This window comes from Falco peregrinus, chromosome 2 (assembly GCF_023634155.1).
Source record: "Falco peregrinus isolate bFalPer1 chromosome 2, bFalPer1.pri, whole genome shotgun sequence".
Classification (NCBI taxonomy): Eukaryota; Metazoa; Chordata; class Aves; order Falconiformes; family Falconidae; genus Falco; species Falco peregrinus.
Genome location: NC_073722.1, coordinates 40,127,648 through 40,144,991, shown reverse-complemented (window position 1 = coordinate 40,144,991; position 17,344 = coordinate 40,127,648). Strand labels below are relative to the sequence as shown.

The 17,344-nt window shown below is 45.9% G+C and overlaps 1 protein-coding gene across 1 annotated transcript in view; it reads right to left on the bottom strand.

Moving 5' to 3' along the window:
• GFRA4 (GDNF family receptor alpha 4) overlaps positions 1 to 17,344 on the bottom strand; it is a 76,154-nt gene that overhangs the window by 15,785 nt on the left and 43,025 nt on the right. The window contains exon 2 of the mRNA XM_013300843.3: positions 2,233 to 2,511. Within this exon, the coding sequence (XP_013156297.3) occupies positions 2,233 to 2,511 (279 nt within the window). The remainder of the gene's footprint in view (positions 1 to 2,232; positions 2,512 to 17,344) is intronic.

The following is a 17,344-nucleotide window of genomic DNA, read 5'->3' as shown; positions in this document are numbered from 1 at the left end:
GCTGTGCACAGGGTTGTGTGTGTGGCAACACATGCCTTCGTATTTATTAACACCTCTCCCTTTCTCCTTGCCAGCAGCTCTTTCTTACTTGGCATAGAGCTAATGATCCACAGCTCCCACAGAAACTTCCCTTCTTCATTTTTAACTTGCTGGGAAGCTAATTTTATTCAATCGGTGCTTCCCTTTCATCCGCTCAATGGTCTGTAATGCCCCGTCATCCTGATGGATACCACAGAATATTATTGAAGCAAACAGCTCAGTATCATTTTTTTTTTTTATTAGACGTTTAGATGGATATGGACAGCAGCAGCAGATGTACTGGCTGGGATAAAAGGACTATCAAACCTCATGCTCTGGGCATATGCTGATCACCAGCTGCGGTCAGGAAGAAATGGCTCCCAGGGCACATAGCCCTGTGCAATTACCACAGGTGCATTACAAGGCAGCTTTACACCTTCATTGAAATATCTTGCATCGTTACTGACTGGAGAGGGGCCCATTTGTATGTTCCAGCGTAGCAGTTTTATGTCCTGATGATATAGCACCTTATCAGAGAATTGTTATCGGGTTGTCATCATGTTATTGTGTCTCCAAATGGGAAGGTGGCTAAACACAGGCACGCTCAAGAGAAGCTGAGTAAATAGCATGCTTTGTAAATTCCCTGAGCACACGCTTCCCCAATTGATTTTATAAGAGGGCTTCTAGGAAGCTTTTTACAGCCTCCTGGGTATGTATAACTGAGAGACAAAGCTGTACACAGACCATGTGGATTGGCTTCCTTTCTCAGTCAATTAAACATGTGTGAGGACTCTGAAACATGTGACTGTTATGAAGTATGTTTCCCTGGGGAAATTAAGGCAAGGAAATCAAAGGTTTGGGAGTGTGAATATGCATTGGAAGTGAACCCAGTGCTTGAAAAGAATGTGGGGCTCAGGACATGACAGCAGAGGAGAAGTAGGGCAGAGTCTTGGCAGGCTGCGGTAACAACCCTCTCACAGTCATCCCAAGACAGAGATCCCAAGCCTCTGGGTAGGAAGGCCATCCAGCATCCATCTCCCACTCTGTATGAGGAGACTCACTCCTGCCTGGCCCCTGCCTGCTCCCAGCACTCCCTACCATCCTTTCACTGCTCTTCCAGCAGTGGTCCCGCAGCTGGAAGTCCTTTTGACACCACTGTGCTGCCCAGCCACATCACAGATGAACTGTGTCCAGAGCTTCAGGCCACAAAGGTAGGCAGGGAAGGAGCTGCGATGCAGCCTGCTGAGATGAACGGAGAGGCTGGATTGCCACCTCTTCCCCGGGCTTCACTTCAATGCAGACAGAGCCACCCAGCACATAATTATGGGAAAGATCGGATCCTGGAGGGTGCTGAGGTCTCTTATTTCCCCAGTCAGTTCATAGTACCATACTCCACATCCTGCCAGCTGTGGCACCTGAAAGCTTTCCGGGAACTTGATCAAGCAGTTCCCATTCTGGCAAGCCCATGCGTTACAGTCTCCATCCTCATTGTTTTGCTTGGCCTTTTGGCCTGTATTATCACCCCTGCACTTTTCCTTTCAGCTTTCAGCCAGCAATGTTTTATTAATCTATTTTGCAGCCCATGGCTGGAAGGTTCTGTTTTATTCCCCATTTTAATTTTCATGGTGCATAAAATACTCACCAGCCTGACAAGGAAGAGTTATGGCCACTGAGGCGCACTTTTATGATGACTCTTAAAAAACGTCAAAATCCAAACTTACAAAATACTGGCTCTGGGAACACTTTCAATTCCAACTTGATGTCACCAGCCCCAAATCTTCGCTAACCCAAAGACACTGGTGCATTTGGAAACCTCCAGGAGAGTGATTTTTTAAGTTCATGCTGTTTTTTCCTTAATGCCCAAGCTTTGTGTAGTATTTCTGTAAAATCCATGGCTTTCATGGGCTTGGCTAGTGTACTTAGATGCCAAACATACTATGCATTTCCCCAGCAAAAGATCTCAAGGTATACTGAGAACATCATAAAAAAGAGGCCAGGTTAAAAAAAGAGAAGGAACGATATGTTTCAGGTTTTCAAGGTTGCTTTCCCCAAAATGTCATTAGCATGGGGATTAGTAGGTCTTGAGAGGGAACGGGATACTATTAGGGGTGACCTTTTTTGCAGTCACTCTGGTGCTGAGGAGCTCTGCAGAAAACCCCAGCAGTAATTCCCTTTTAGGCAGATCATCAGAAATGGGTGCCCTGCCTGACTGACCTTCCATCAACGTGTGGTGGATGCTCCAGTAGACACTCAAGCAGTGCTTCTCCTTTTTCATGCCTCGCTTGCACTTGCAGCCGTAGAGCTGGCTGGAGAGCAGGGCTGTCACAGTGCTCCGGCACTGGTTCTTGGCGTCAGGGCCCAGCTTGTTGGCTCCGTTGCCTGCGATGCATTGCCGGAGGGTCCTGAATTTGGCACTGCAGATGGGGTCATTGGTACAGGACTCGCCTGCTTGAAGGCAGTCCCTGCTTGAGCTGACAGCTTCCGCCATACCTTCTGCAAGAAAACCAGAGAAGTGGTGTGAGGGTGACAGAGCAACCCCAGGTGGGAAATGAATTGTGTTTCCCATGAGCTGGAACAGGCTGGGATGTCCATCTTCGCATGCAGATGGAAATCCCTCTCCTCACCATCCACTCTACAAGCAGCGACCCTACTTCTGAAATCTTTAAGTGGGGAGATCCCTCGCCAAGAGGCCAGATGGAGGGTTTAAATGCCCAGGCTTGCCACTCCTACCCATGGATGGCCTACATGATGGGGAGCACTGGCTGCTCGGGTGTGCTGCAGCACTGCTTAGCAGCGTTGCAGAGGAACAGGAGTGGCTGAAAGGAAGTTTAAGGGATGTTAAGGAAACAAGACACAACCCGATATCCAACACCTCAACCCAACTCTCTCCCTCATATTGCTGGGCCACCAGCAGCAGTGAGATACATGTGGTGTCCAGATGATGAGCCAGGAGGGGATGTCACTTCTCTCTGGAGACCAAGTTCTTTCACCTGATTTGAAAGAGTGACTCTGGACAGGATCAGCCTGGAAGCAGGATTATATGTGGCAGAAACTCAACCAGTTCCTGGTGCTTGCTCTTTCCTACTCAGAGTACAAGAAGTTTTCCAAACCCTTTGCTCTCCCAGCTCTCTATCTCATTTCTGCCCTCCAAAGTTAACAACAGCCCAATGCTATGGAGACCCCAGCCTCTCCTCCTCACACATGATTTAACTCTGCCTACACTTCCCTGAAGCTATGCATGGCTCTGTGTGGGGTGTTTTGACATGAAGTCAGCCCACATCTGTCCCAGGAGTTGGCCCTTGCTCACTCTCACCTCCACAGGACTGCCACTGTTTTGTCTTGGTTTTTTTCCAAGTTTCTGTATTCTCACTTGTTACTTGTTAAATTGCAAAGTTACTTGTTAAATTGCAAAGTTACTTGTAAAAATGCAAAGTGCTCTGTTCCCTATACTGAGGATAGACAGAAGCATGGGAGGAAGATATTATTGCTACATGTACACCAATAAATTAGTTCAGCAGGCTCACTGGTGCTGTGCCCCCATGGCCTGGAGCAGACCAATTCCATGCTATTAAATGTTCTTCCTCTCTTAAAGCAGGCTGGCCGCATCCAGACTGACTCCTGGGGATGTGCTTACTCCAAGGCCCACCGCTGCATCACCGTACCCTGGCAATGGCAGGGCCAGAGGCTCAGCAGGGCATGGTGGCACTCAGGTGATGGAGAGGAGACAGGGGTCAGGATGAGGCGAATCACAATCCTTCCGGTTGGCATGATGCTCTGGAGTTTATCAACATAGGTCAGGCATGACTGTACTGTGGCTTGGGGGAGTGGTGAGGAGGGAAACCTGATTTATGGAAGGGGAGAACCAATCCCTGTGTCTGTAATGTAACTACAGATCCTGCTGCACTATAAAAACAGAAACCGCTGTCATGACCTTGAAGGAGGACTTCTCAAATGCTTCCCAAAGGAGCTCCTTGTCTCTAACATAACTTGTCTTCCCTTTGGATAGGAACCAGGAGGGTAAGGATATCTTACCCTTCACAGGGTGGATAAGGTGGGGGTACCTCCTGGTTTTTTAGCCTCTCCAGCGTCTGTTCCTGGTGAGACCCAACTCAGACAATAGTAGAAGATCCTGTCTCCTGAGAAGAATATGAGGTCCTGGTTTACATCTCTGAGGGATCTATGAGAACTCCTCTCTCCAAGAGCCTATGGATTTATCCATAAGGTCTCTTTTTCCTCCTTCCACCTGCTACCTCTCCTGCCCTTCTGCCCTCCCAGTTCAGCGTTTGAGCCCAGTATATCCATTTCTCTTCCCCCAGCAGTCACAGGGTGTTTGCTAAGATGGAGCTGCTTCTGTTGCTCTTGACTAGAGTGGAAGGTAGCAGCTGGAGTGCAGATATTTCAATTTTGTTTATTACAAACTTTGGGTGAACCCACCAGGAGGTTTCCTCCTGAAATATCCCAATGGCATCTCGAATGCAAAATCTTTCATCAAACTCCAGACTATTTTGAAGTGCCTCATGGCCAACGTCAAGCTTTCAGTTATTTCAAATCTCACAACACCTCAAATTTGAGTTCTTCTACCCCTGATTTATTCATAGAACTGGCTTATTTAGCACTCAAGACTTGTTTGAATCTGCCAAATGTGGAAGAGAGAAATTATTTCCAACATGTAGGAAACTCTGCCTTGGGCAGTCATATCTTGAACTCTGAACACACGGAACCGGTTTCCTTGAAACATCATTTGGTCTGCAATTGCACTGTGATCCATAAAATGAGCTGGAGCTCCTCACAGTCTCTGCTTTCAGATATCACTGAATTTTCTCTGCACATATCTGAGCAGAATCCTGGGCGGGGCGTGGGGGTGGGGGGTGGTGCGCGGGGAAGTGCTTGACTTATTTCACCCTGGCTTTCTCCAAAGGATCTCCTCTGGATGAAGATAAAGCATGGCAGGTTTTATTCCAGAAGAGATGACTTTGTCAGTGTCATGTCATGTGCTAGAAAAGTAGGTTAAAACAGAAATTACGACCTTCCTTCCCTCTCTCTGCTACATGAATTGCAGAAGAGACTCCCCAGGATGGTTATAAACACAGCCAGCCTGTAAAAGCTGTAAAACACTTTGGGATCCCGCTTTAAATAAATCAAGCAGATTGACCATTTGAGAAATTTTCCTGTGAAATTTTAAGTAAATATATCCTCAAGCTGAGACTTGCTTCATAGAACAAAGGCCAGGAGTGAATATTTACAGCCCAAGCCCAAAGCGTAAAACATCCCCACTCAGACTTCATGACAGAGGTGCTTGAAGCAACTTGAAGTGGAGCGTCACGAATGACCCGTTCCATAATCATGTCACTTAAAACCCAAATCATTCAGGGGCTTTTATTGTTAGCGATGTCTTTGCAACTGAGACAACATAACACCACATTTTCCTCCTCACACTACCCCTGAGAGAGTAATTTTATGCAACATTAAGAGAGCGCCTCTTAGGGGGGAGAAAAAATATATCTCTGTGACATAAAATAGATGGTGCTTCCTAACAGGCAGGGACAAAAGGAAAATCAGGTCTTCTCTCCCAAAGATGGAGTGACCTTTCTGGTTTGCCTGCAAAAATAGCACCTTGCAGGCTCACCACCCCAGGAATTTCCTCCACCTCTGTCCCTCACTGGCCAGGGGACCTGGGGTGTGCACCGGGCTGTGCATGGCTTGGGCTTTCCATGCCTCTGCTGTTCTAATAGCAGACCTTCCAGCTCCCTCTGCTCTCTTTAAAAGGCCATTTGTCTGGATTTTTATTCCTCGCTTGCTGCTAATTTCACGCTGTTTACAGTGGACAGATGGAGTAATGAGTTTATTTGCACATCCTGTTTGTAGCTATGCTCCACATCTGTTTCTGCTCTTGCTTACCTCAGTGACACTTACATAAAGTTACTCCTAATGTGCAGGAATAAGAGAAAAATCTGACTCTTCCCATTGCCTTAACAGACCCTCCGTTCTTCATACACAGGCATCTCAAAGCACATTTGAGGAGGTCTGACTCTCCTCCAAGGAGACCATTTCCTTCATGAAGGAAATGCAGCTGTGCCTGGGGGAGAGGAGTGTGAAGGTGATCCCATGTGGTCTGGAAACAGTGAACAACATACCTGGAGGGCACCAGCATGGGGCCTTGCCTCTCTGCCTTTCTGATCCAACCAACACTTGGGCTTCAGGTGTCTTAGGAGGAACCACACTATTCCTCATGGTGCTGTTCAGGCTGGGCCTTTGGGACACATCCTCATCCCCTCCAATTTTTGTATGTATTAGGTGTGCATCCTTTTACACCCCTGATTCACACACAGTCCTAGGGGGTGAGGAACGCTGTTATTATTTCCATGACAAGCTGTTGACTCCAGAATGTTTGGTGTTTGTTTTAACAGTATTTGTTGCTAAGAGAATAACCACTCAAAATCTCCAACAAAGCAACAGGAGTGGATTGTTACCCGTTTAGGTTAGTTGGACATCTTTTACATAATTCTTCCTAAATCAAGCCTGCCAAATCTTGCACAGTGAGCTCAAGTAGGATGCAGAGGGCTCCTGCCTCTCACTCCCCTTGTGCTCAGACTGGATCTCCTGTGCTCATACACCCTCCATGCCATGGGATCCCTTCTGCTCTGCCACCTCGTGTTCCTGCTGCACTTCAGAGGTCTTCTGCTGACCAGACATATCCTGTGCAACATGTCATGGTGTGTGAGAGGCTGTCCCTCTACAAGCCTTGTTTTGCCTGCAAAAGTGGGTGGATGGTTCTCTTCATGGCAGAGTCAGTCATCCAGCCAGCACACTGGCCATGTAAATGCCTGGAGAGGAGTTTGCAAGGTGTCCTTGCATCCTGTGTTAAGGTGACAGACACCCACAGAACCAGGGTCTAAACCTGAGATGGGCACCAGACCATCCCTCAGTATTCAGCTGGGAGAAATGGCCATCATTGGGCAATCCTAATAGGCTGTGTGAAATTAAACCTTCAAGAGAGATGTTGGTTCTTGCTAATAGGCAGCTGTCTGATATCAGGAACTTTCAACTTACCCAGAGCTGTCTGTTACACATAGTTGTCCTGGAGTGAAAAATGACGGGAAAGGGACTCTGTAAGAAATATTCCTAGTATTTCCCACATATTCATAAACCAGTAGTGATGCATGAATGGGGCCAGGTGGCTAACGCAGGTGGTCACTGCTAAACCTTTTCTAGACTATGTTTTCACATTGTGATTTTACAGGCAAGTGCTCAGGGTCACCTAAGGAACAAGCCCTTGTACACAGCTCAAACCTCATTTCCCATTTACTGTTGAAATAGCTACAGAGTGTGCAGAGCTGCCCCAGTAAATACCTCTTGCCATACCAATGGGCATTCAACCAAACCTGCTTGAGAACAGCCCTCCCAGGAGATCCCACACACCTTGTCCAGAACTTATAGGTGCCATCTGGATTTCGTAGTGCCCACAAATCCCCTTCAGGATGCTCTTCTCTAAGCAAGGGAAAGTTTCCTTCCCTTCCATCTGTCTTGCCCTGAGCTTAGCGCACGCTCAGTGTTCCAACACCACGATCACTCTGAGGGCTGGCTCGCTGTTTTGCTGGATTAGATCAGAGCAGCTCATGCAAGGAGAATTACACCATTTATTGCTGTCACCCCTCTGTGGGCTTAGATGGTTTTACAAACATAACACACACATCATGAAATCCCACAGTGCAAACTGGTCTTCTTTTGCTAGTGATTCCTCCCAGTCATCACTGGGGTGGTAGAAGCTGCTGAGAGCATGGTATGTAATGTCTGAGGGTGTCAAATCAATACTGGGGAGTTAAGGCCAACAATATGCTGCCTGTCTCGAGCAGGCATTAAAAATATGCTTCCTGACTCTTTGTTCCTACAGCTCTGGCATTCTTCCTCTTACTTTCAGATTATAAGCAATCTTTTGTCTGTATTTGCTTGGTGTCTTCAAGCAAGACTTTACAGGCACTGAGGAAATACAAACAAATACAGTAACATTCACTAAGTGTTTCCTTCTTCTCTAACAGCTGATCTACGTAGAAGATAATTTACTTGTCGTACAGAGTCAAACCCAGAATAAACCGTATTCCTCTGATCCGTCTTCCTGCTTATCATACACTAATATATGACACCTATGTACCTTCAAAGAAGCCTGAAAACTTGAGATGTCCTGTAGGTTAAGACTCTTTCTGTGACAGGAATTTTATTAAGCAAGCCATTCCACTTGTCCTTTGGCATGATGGAGCCGCCCAAGTCAGATGACACATTAAGGTTTTTCTAGGGCTATTTTCTGTCCTGTGAGAACTTACCATGTAAAGTGAGAGTGAAATGTGATGGCCACAAGTATTAAATGAAAACCAAAGAGATCTTAGTGAGCTGGGTTTTAGACATCTGCTGAGGTGAACTCAATAATCCCCAATTTGCCTTTGACAGCCCTTCTCATCTGCAGCTCTCTTAACCATTTGCCAAGGAGGCAAGTGTCAGTGTGACTTTGATGAAGGCTGAAAAGATGAAGCAATTTATTTGTCCCCCACCAAATCAATGACTAGAACCTGGCTAGAGAAAAAAACAACAAACCAAAACACAAAAACCCAAAAAATGGGCTGGAGCATTAGTTATTGGATTGTGTCTGCAGACTTTCAAGTTGGAAGAAAATCGAGAGCCCTGTGGGTGTTTGTCATCTCGTGAAGTTACATCATGCCTCTATTACCCTTAAGGAGAAAAGCCTTCATGAAAACTCTCATGATAAATTGGGGTGAAGTCTCCCTTGATATCATTACTCTCCTACACTAACACATCCTTTTTGACAAGGTTTCAGCCTTTGTTTTCTAAAGATGCTTCTGGAATGCCCCGTCCTGCTGGACTCACTTAGTCAGAATAACCACCAAATCAGCTATAAACGATATTCTTATGAAAGGAAGATGCATATCAGACCATCATAATCAGTGCATGACCTGGTTGCAAATAGTTGTGTACCTACTCCAAATAAGATTAATTCATCTGACCAGAAAGAAAGCTTAAAACTTTTGAGCACCCCTCAAACCTCAAACTGGGTACATGCTATTCTGTAATGTGTGCTCTGAAACCCGTATTGTACGAGATACACATTTTGGCAGTGAACATGATCCATGTCACATTCATTGCTTGCCAGAATTTGGGGACACCATGATTCTGATATACTGGGAGGCTTCAGTCCCTGATTTCTGGTGTATCAGAAGTGCTTCCCCCATCCTGAAGCTAACCAGTTATACCACCAATGGTGGTTAGTGGGACCTGTGATCACTAAGATCTTAACATGGGTGCCTAAAAATAAGCATCCCATCCTGTGGGATAACTGAGGGTCTCTGGATATCAGCTCCTTGTCTGTGAAGGTAAGAGCACATCTAACAGAGAGCTGTAAGGACAGCTGTATTAAAGACGGTGAGCTTTCAAGGGCTAGAGAAGAGCTCTAAGTACTTAAAGCAGATACATATAAGAACACAAGCTCCACCTAAGTTTGACTTTAAATTGTCCTGGTGACATTGTAGAGACATAAAAATTCTCTGCTGAGGCACAGTGAAGCAAATTTAGTCCCAGGACAGCTCCTTTTTAGGTCTAAGTCTGGCTGGATCTGTTCAATCATATCACCTTGTCATCTTCCCCCTTTCTGACCTCTCATCTTCCTTGTCCAGAGATCTCCTGTGCTGTACAGGGCTCAGGCATACCCCTATCCACCCAAAAGATGACGGTGAACAAGAACTTGGATTGCCTCACTTTCTGTGGCTTCAAGTCTGGTATTTGACCTTTGCATGCTGTGGAAAGCACATCCCAAGGAAGGTAACTCAGGAAGAATATCAAGGACACTCGATATTCAGATTGGTCTTTACTCTTCCTGTTAGGCTGATCCCAAGAAGACACTGTCTGTCCCTAAGAGAGGAATCGATTATGCATCTTCTTGGACTGAAATGGCACAGTGAGGCAGTGTAACTGGCCATGGCTGCAAGGTGGGAAGCATAGAGCTTGCCTGCATCCCTTGGAAAATCTCAGGCTGATCTCTCCAGAAAGCAGGTAAGAGAATATGTGTGTGTGTGTGTGCGCGCATGTCCATGTACAAGTGTGTGCGTATGTGTGTGGAGGGAGGGGTGCGGAAAATGCAGTGAGTATTGTTCATGCCTAGCATTTATTCAGTCAAAAATAAAGCTGATGGGAACATATATAGACTTTACAGCCAAGGCACTAAGTGTATTGCTTTCAATGTGTATTTATTGCTGGCATTCTAAAGCAACTCTTACTGGCATATCAAAATACTTCGAATGAAAGCTGCCATTGAAAGAGGAGTCATTACCACTTCAATTGGTGCTGCATTCGGATGAACTGAGAGCAATCTAAAAAGCATAGCAATTGCTGGTAATGCTCCACAGACGGGTGACTTCCATCTGCCCTGTCCAGTGCTGTGACATTTTCTCTTCCTCTTTGATGTCCTTGAGAAGAGTGTGCAACACATCGGAGTTCTCCACTGCAACGGTGAAAACAACAGTCCTGATGAGGTCTTTTTCTAAGCAAGATCTGTCTATAGCAGCCCCAAAGATAGAAGTCCATCCCCCACTGGAGGGGGAAGGATGTTTCTAAGCATTTTGCCACCCTGATATGTGGCAAAGAGGGGCAATTTTAGATGGGAAACTGGAGAGTTCAAAAAAATCATAGAGTCAAAGAATGGTTTGGGTTGGAAAGGACCTCCAAAGGCCATCTAGTTCAATACCCCTGCCATGGGCAGGGACATCTCAACTAGATCAGGTTTCTCAGAGCCCCATCCGGCTTGGCCTTGAATGTTTCCAGGGATGGGGCATCTCCCACCTCTCTGGGAAACCAGTTACAATTGCAATGTTGATGACTTGCTTTGTGCCACCATCAAGAAGCTGATGACTTTGGTCGTCAGCTGGGTTTAACTCACAGAAAGGAAATTAAAATCCCTGTCCCAGATACATCTAAGGTAAGGAACAAGCGCAGCATTCTGCAAGCAGATGCAGGAACTGTGGGGCAAGGGTGGCACAATCCTATGCAGGGACACACAAAGACAAATGGAGGTCTATATATGGAGGAATAGGGAGAACTAATTTAATCAAAGCAGTATTCATGACATCAGCAACATGCTAGACATTTACAACAGTCTCCCCTTCTTGGATTACATGCTCAAGTTCATTATCAGTAATTGCCATAGGGCAGATTTTCCAGTCTTTAAAAGAAAGAAAGTGCTACGTGCTCCAACTGTTAGCACAGGCATTTCTCTGGTGCTTCTAATGGCTATCTTTACTCTTCTCAAGGCAGAGCAGCGATACATGAATGATCCTTAACTACAGTCACAATGAGTCCCAAAGAGCTTAGTGCTGTGGTGTTTGTGTTCCTCAACAGTGCACACCTGTAGCAAGATTTATATCTAAAAGAAATGTTTCACAGGCCTATATTGAGATTAGAGATGGGAGAATATGCTGTTAACATGTTCTCTTGGTCTCTGTTTCTTAGATTAACCCCAGTGTAAACCCTTAACATCTCCCCTTTTGCAAACAGAAATTCTTCGCTCATTGCAGCTTACACTCAGCTGCCACCGAAATAGCATTCAGGGGTCATCAGCCACAGAGCCAGTAGTTACTAAGCTCCTCAGCTATCATTCGAATTTGTACATGTATTTTTATCTATCTATCCATCTATCTGTGTCTCAAGATCAGATCAGCTTCCCAGTCCAGATCTGAATAAACAAGGCAGTCTAATTCTCAGCTTTCTGAGCAGAATTTCAGCTAGCAACTATCAGTGCCTTAAAGGCAGTCTTCTAAAGTCCAGCAGAGTGAGATACAGATCTTTTTCAGAGCCTGTAATGGTTTTATACACACGTATAAATATATATATGTAAGTTTTAAAATACTTTAACTCCACTTTGCTTCAAATCATTTGACTGAAGAATTAGAGCATTCACCAACTCTTCATAATCTTGCAAAGTCCTGTCAATTAAATATGAACTGATGTAAAACATGGTTACTTCTGGAAGCCCATATCTGCCAAATTAAGGTTTACTGTTTCCTACAAGATACCTTAGTAGAAGGGTCTCTAATGATGCTGTCTCGGAGTACACTGAAAAATCAAGCAGATCCACCACATCTGACCCATCGTCATCCTTTTTCTTCTCTAAAGTAGTAACTATTGACACATTTCATGCATAGCCATTTATCTATTTTCTTGATCTTTGACCACTGCAATACATTTTTCAAGATCTCACCAATTCCATAGAATATCTCAGGGCTGTAGTATTTTTGGCACTACTAATTTCTGCATCTGTACGCTATGCTACCAATTACAAAAATCTCTGATCTGAATTGATACGTTATTCCCAAGCCTTCTTTCAGTGACACTGTTAATAGCTTTCTGCAATGTCTTCTTTTTTGCCATGGCCTCCAGAAGTTTATTCCCTACTGCATCAGAGATGAGAGAAAGCTCTTCCGACAGATTTGCATGCATTGTGCTATTCTCCACAAAGACTTCAAGAACAGCCTCTTCAAGGACTCTCAGGACTCTGCCTGCTCTCAGCTCTAGTTTTCCTAGCTTGCAGACTTACTCAGACTCCATGAATACAGCTGGAAAATAAACACTCACCTGCTGTCTGGCAGGTGAATGAAGTTTTGCTTTGGAAACAATTAATGTGGGGTCCATTTTTTGTTGAGTTCTATTTTCCCTACCTGATACTTTTCTTTAATGTCTTCTGCAGCAAAGACATCCCCATTAATACATTAAAATGCTGTTTCCTGATTACTTCTGAAAACCAGTGCCACCAGTCTGAAAAGTGCACAAGAGTTTTGTTACACTGTCCTGAGGGATTTACAGAGGGATTTACTGGCCAGGTGGTTCATCTTGGGGTGACACAACCCATTGTGGGTCATCCTGGTGGGTGGTTCATCTTGGGTCACACCAGCCCCCGGCAGCTGCGGGCTGGGGGCAGGGGGCTGGGAACTGCCCGGCGGGACAGAGCCCGGGGGGGCTGGGCGGCAGCGGCTGGGCATGAGCCCCCAGCGTGCCCAGGTGGCCCAGGAGGCCAGCAGCGTCCCGGCCGGTGTCCGAAACGGTGTGGCCGGCAGGGCCGGGGCAGCGCCCGTCCCCCTGCCCTGGGCACTGGTGGGGCCGCCCCGCGGGGCCTGCGCTCAGCGTTGGGCCCCTCACGGCCAGACAGACACTGAGGGGCTGGAGCGTGTCCAGAGCCGGGCAGGGGCTGGGGCAGGGGCTGGGGCACCAGCCTGGGGGGGCGGGGGGGGTCAGCCTGGAGAGAAGGGGGCTGGGGGGGACCCGGTGGCTCTGCAACGGCCTGGCAGGAGGCTGTAGCCGGGGGGGTCGGTCTCTGCTCCCCAGGAACCAGCGACAGGACGAGAGCAAACGGCCTCACGTTGCGCCAGGGGAGGGTGAGATTGGGTGTGAGGGAACATTCTGCACCGAGAGGGCTGGCAGGCGCTGGCACAGGCTGCCCGGGGACGGGGGTGTCATCATCCCTGGGGGTGTTCAAAAACCATGTGGCTGTGGTGCCTGGGGACATGGTTCAGTGGTGGCCTTGGCAGTGCTGGGTTAATGGTTGGACTCAATGATCTGAAAGGTCTTTTCCAACCTAAATGATTCCGTGTTTCTATGGTTCTATGACACAGGTTGCCAAAACTCATGTGCTTGCTTTCTTCTATCTTTGGCTTTCAAAACTCCCTGTCCAACTTGTCAGACCTGTTTCTTTTTGAGACCTTCTGCATAACATCCCAGAAAGATGAATTGTCATCTCATTTTATTCCAGGAACCAGATTCTGAAAATCCTTCTTATCTGTCAAAGCCGCATTTCTGTAATCATCTGGTTTTGGCCAGAGTCTGTGTGTATGTCAATTCACTTGTACTTTCTCCCAGATATCTCACATTTCTGATCTTAAATTAGATTCCTTTTACCCTGCCCCATTTCCTGACCCATTTCTGCAGCCTTTTGTTGTCTTCCCTTTTTGTGTCCTGTTCTGTGTCCATGTCCCCCCGCTCCGTCCCCCCCCAGTCTTTCAAGATCTCATCTATGTCTGTTGCAATGCCCTCATTTCCTTCAAATAATTTTTGCACTTTCCTGTCAAGTGTCTTAGGAGCAAGTTTAAACCCAGAGGGAAATTTGTACAAGTAACGTCTCCCATCAAGGGCATTGAAAATGCAGACTTCCAAAGTTTCCTCAGTCAGGGCAATTTGCAAGGGCCCAAGAGGGGCAGTCAACAGCATAAAAGAAAACACATCTCCAGCCATTGTCTTGAAAACATCTCCCTTGGCAGGCAAAGGAAAATATTTTCTCTGAATATTCCTATTGAGTTCTTTGGGATCTAATCTCAGTCTGAGGGACTTGTTCTTCTTTCCTGCTGTTCCTGGGGGCAGGCACACTGCAGTGACTTCTATTTTTAAAGATTTTTTTTCAGTGTTAGTAGATAGTCCAAACTCTTCCCTTCATTTCTGTCTCCTGAACAGAGGAGCATTTCTGGAGGCTGAAGCACTGAACGCTTAGGATCTGACAGTATGGATTTCTCTGCCTTGTTCACCAATGCCATTAAAGACATTTTAATACAGTTTTATTTTTCCTTTTTTTCTTTTTTTTTCAAAACCAGATTCCTTCTTCTAACGGCCTTGCTTATAAGTCAGAATCTCACCTGTCTCTTGACTGTGATCCACCCGCACTGCTGACAAATTTTATTTTTTGGTTTATTAAAGTTTTAGCTTAACTTAACCTGCCTCAATCCCAGCACTCCACTTCCCTGGTGTACACTTCTTTGCAGTGTATCACTTTCCTGCTCCTGATGCTATTCAGTGTTTCAGATTCTTTAAAGATGTAAACCTGAAAAAGGATTTACACAGTGGGAAAAATGAAAACAGTAAAAAAAAATTCCATCTGTCTTGGTCTCTGATTGCAGTCAGTTCCTATGGAGGAGCTGTTAGCTAAGAATCAGTTGATGGAGCGAGGCTGGGGTGCAGAGAGGGGTGTTTGTGCTGGTGATCTGTTGATGGACAGGTACATACATATAAATCAGGAACAGAAATGTAGCTGGCACACATGTCATGGGCTTCTCCTCTGAGACAATAAAGTGCAAGACCCTGAACTTCTGCTGTTGCCCAAGCCAGGACATGCGGTGGTTGACAAGATGGGCAGCAGTTCCAAGGAGATAAAACATTTTGAGGACCCTTTTGGGCAAGACCTTCAGAATGACAACCAGGCTGCTTCCTCTCATGTCCTACCACACTCTCCATAGAAGAAGAGATTTTCCTTTCAAGTACTGTTTTAAAATCCTCCCCCTCCATGCCACACAACTGCTTATACAGAAATGTGTTCTCCCAGAGGCTGCTGGTACTTGTCAGAGAGTCTGTGTATATCAGCTGCAAGAAATGGTAGGAAAGTAACATCTTAATTTTCCCAATCCTCATCAAGAATGAGATCCCAAAGGGGTGGACAAAGACAAAGAAATGCGCTTTTTAAAGAAGAAGAAGAAGAAGAAGGAACCAGATGAATTATAGACTAGTCATGTAGATAAGACTGACCAGGAAAATAAAGGGTGACATGATACGATTTTACTTTTGCAAGCTATTTGGCACAGGTCCATACAATGTGCCCATAAGAATGGCCTCTGAGCAATCATGGTAAAGCAGATGCTCGTGAATACTGTGCTTCAAAGAGTAGCAAAGGCACATTTTCAGGCTAAGAAGGTCTTTGAGAGTCCATCCTGAGTCTGATACTGTTCAATATTCTCATAATGACTCAGATGATGGAATAGAGAATAGATTTATGTAAATTGTGGCTGACAGAAGATGAGGAGGGGGTCACAAGCAATGTACAGGAATTCAGAATTATCTTATCTGTTAAAGGTAGTGTCTGAAATTAGGAGAATGACACTGACCAGAAGCAAAAGTGGCACTGGGCGATGTGAGTGCAGAAGGACAGGAGGGAAAAGCAAACCTAGGATATGGGTGGCTTGCCAGCAGTATGGGAGACATGACCATGGGGTGAGAGGTGGTCACAGGCTGAACAAGAAAAAGCAACAGGATGCAAAGCAGGAAACATGAGGTCTGGGACACAAGTGGTACATATTTATCACAATCATCCTGCGAGGCTTTAGCTGGAGTTTGGGTCCACCTTTTTGACAGGACAACTTGTGCTAAGGAACATGACAAGATCCCAGAGGAATTTTATTCAAGTGATTTTGCAGGTGGAGGAAAGGCTGAAAGAACAGGGTTTGTTCAGTTTAGGATGAAGACTGTGAAGAAACACAATAAGAGCACTCAGATATGTAAACAAGGTGGTTCAGAAGCGGACAGTGATAGATAGCCCTCCACTGTCCTGGGATGTAAGATGAGAAGTAATTTTGAGTAAATGTGCAGCAAGGGAGATTTAGTTAGATATTAAGAAAAATGTTATATGGGAAGTTAAAAAGTGGAACAGATTATGGAGGGCCTGTTTAATCCCCAGCGGTGGAATCATTTACAGAAGCATCTGTCAGAAATGGCTCTTGCATCCTCCCTTCTCTGCCGGAGCAGCAGGCTCTGAACATTTCCCTTTCCATTCTCTGTTCTTGCGACACTGTCCATTGAAGACTTTGTGGCTGGTGTGGACATGTAAAGCGAGAACAACCACCTCAAAATCAAAGGAATCACACTGGAGCCAGACACAAATGAAAGGTGAATAAAGTCCATGTGAAGTCTGGCTTCCCCAGAACAAGACATCTCCCTTTTCTCGCAGTTAAGCTGGTGTTAATCAGCAGTGACTTCAGTGAAGTATTCAACACGTAGGTGTTTAAAGGCAAAGCTGGGAAGACAGAAGCTTGGTAAGAGCATTGTGAACAAAAAGTAGCAATATTTCCTCCCCTGAGGATGATTATGCAGGCTGGTGGTTAAGGATTCTCTTGGGAAGCAAAGGAGATGCATTTGGAAGCCGTCCCATCAGGGAAGAGCTGCAACCACCACACAAAACCATGAAAGACAAGCTGTTGGAACTGAACGCAGGGTTGAGCATGTGCTGAGCACAGCAATAGGGAAATTTAGCACTTTGGGTTATCCTGGAAATATAGAGAAAGTAGGTGCCTACTGGCTCAGCACAGGGCTCTGCTGGGGGTGGTGGAGAGCCCAATGTTGGGCAGGCTGACTAAGCCCTAGAGAAGAGAACATCCAGAACCCAGGAGAGACATTCTTCCATTTGTATTTAACGTTCCAGGAGTGTCTCTGCCTTGTTTAGCAAATAGATCTGGCCAGCCATCCCTAAGCAGCTCTCCCCCACTTCATGAGGCTAACACAGCTACTGAAGCTCCGCAGCGAT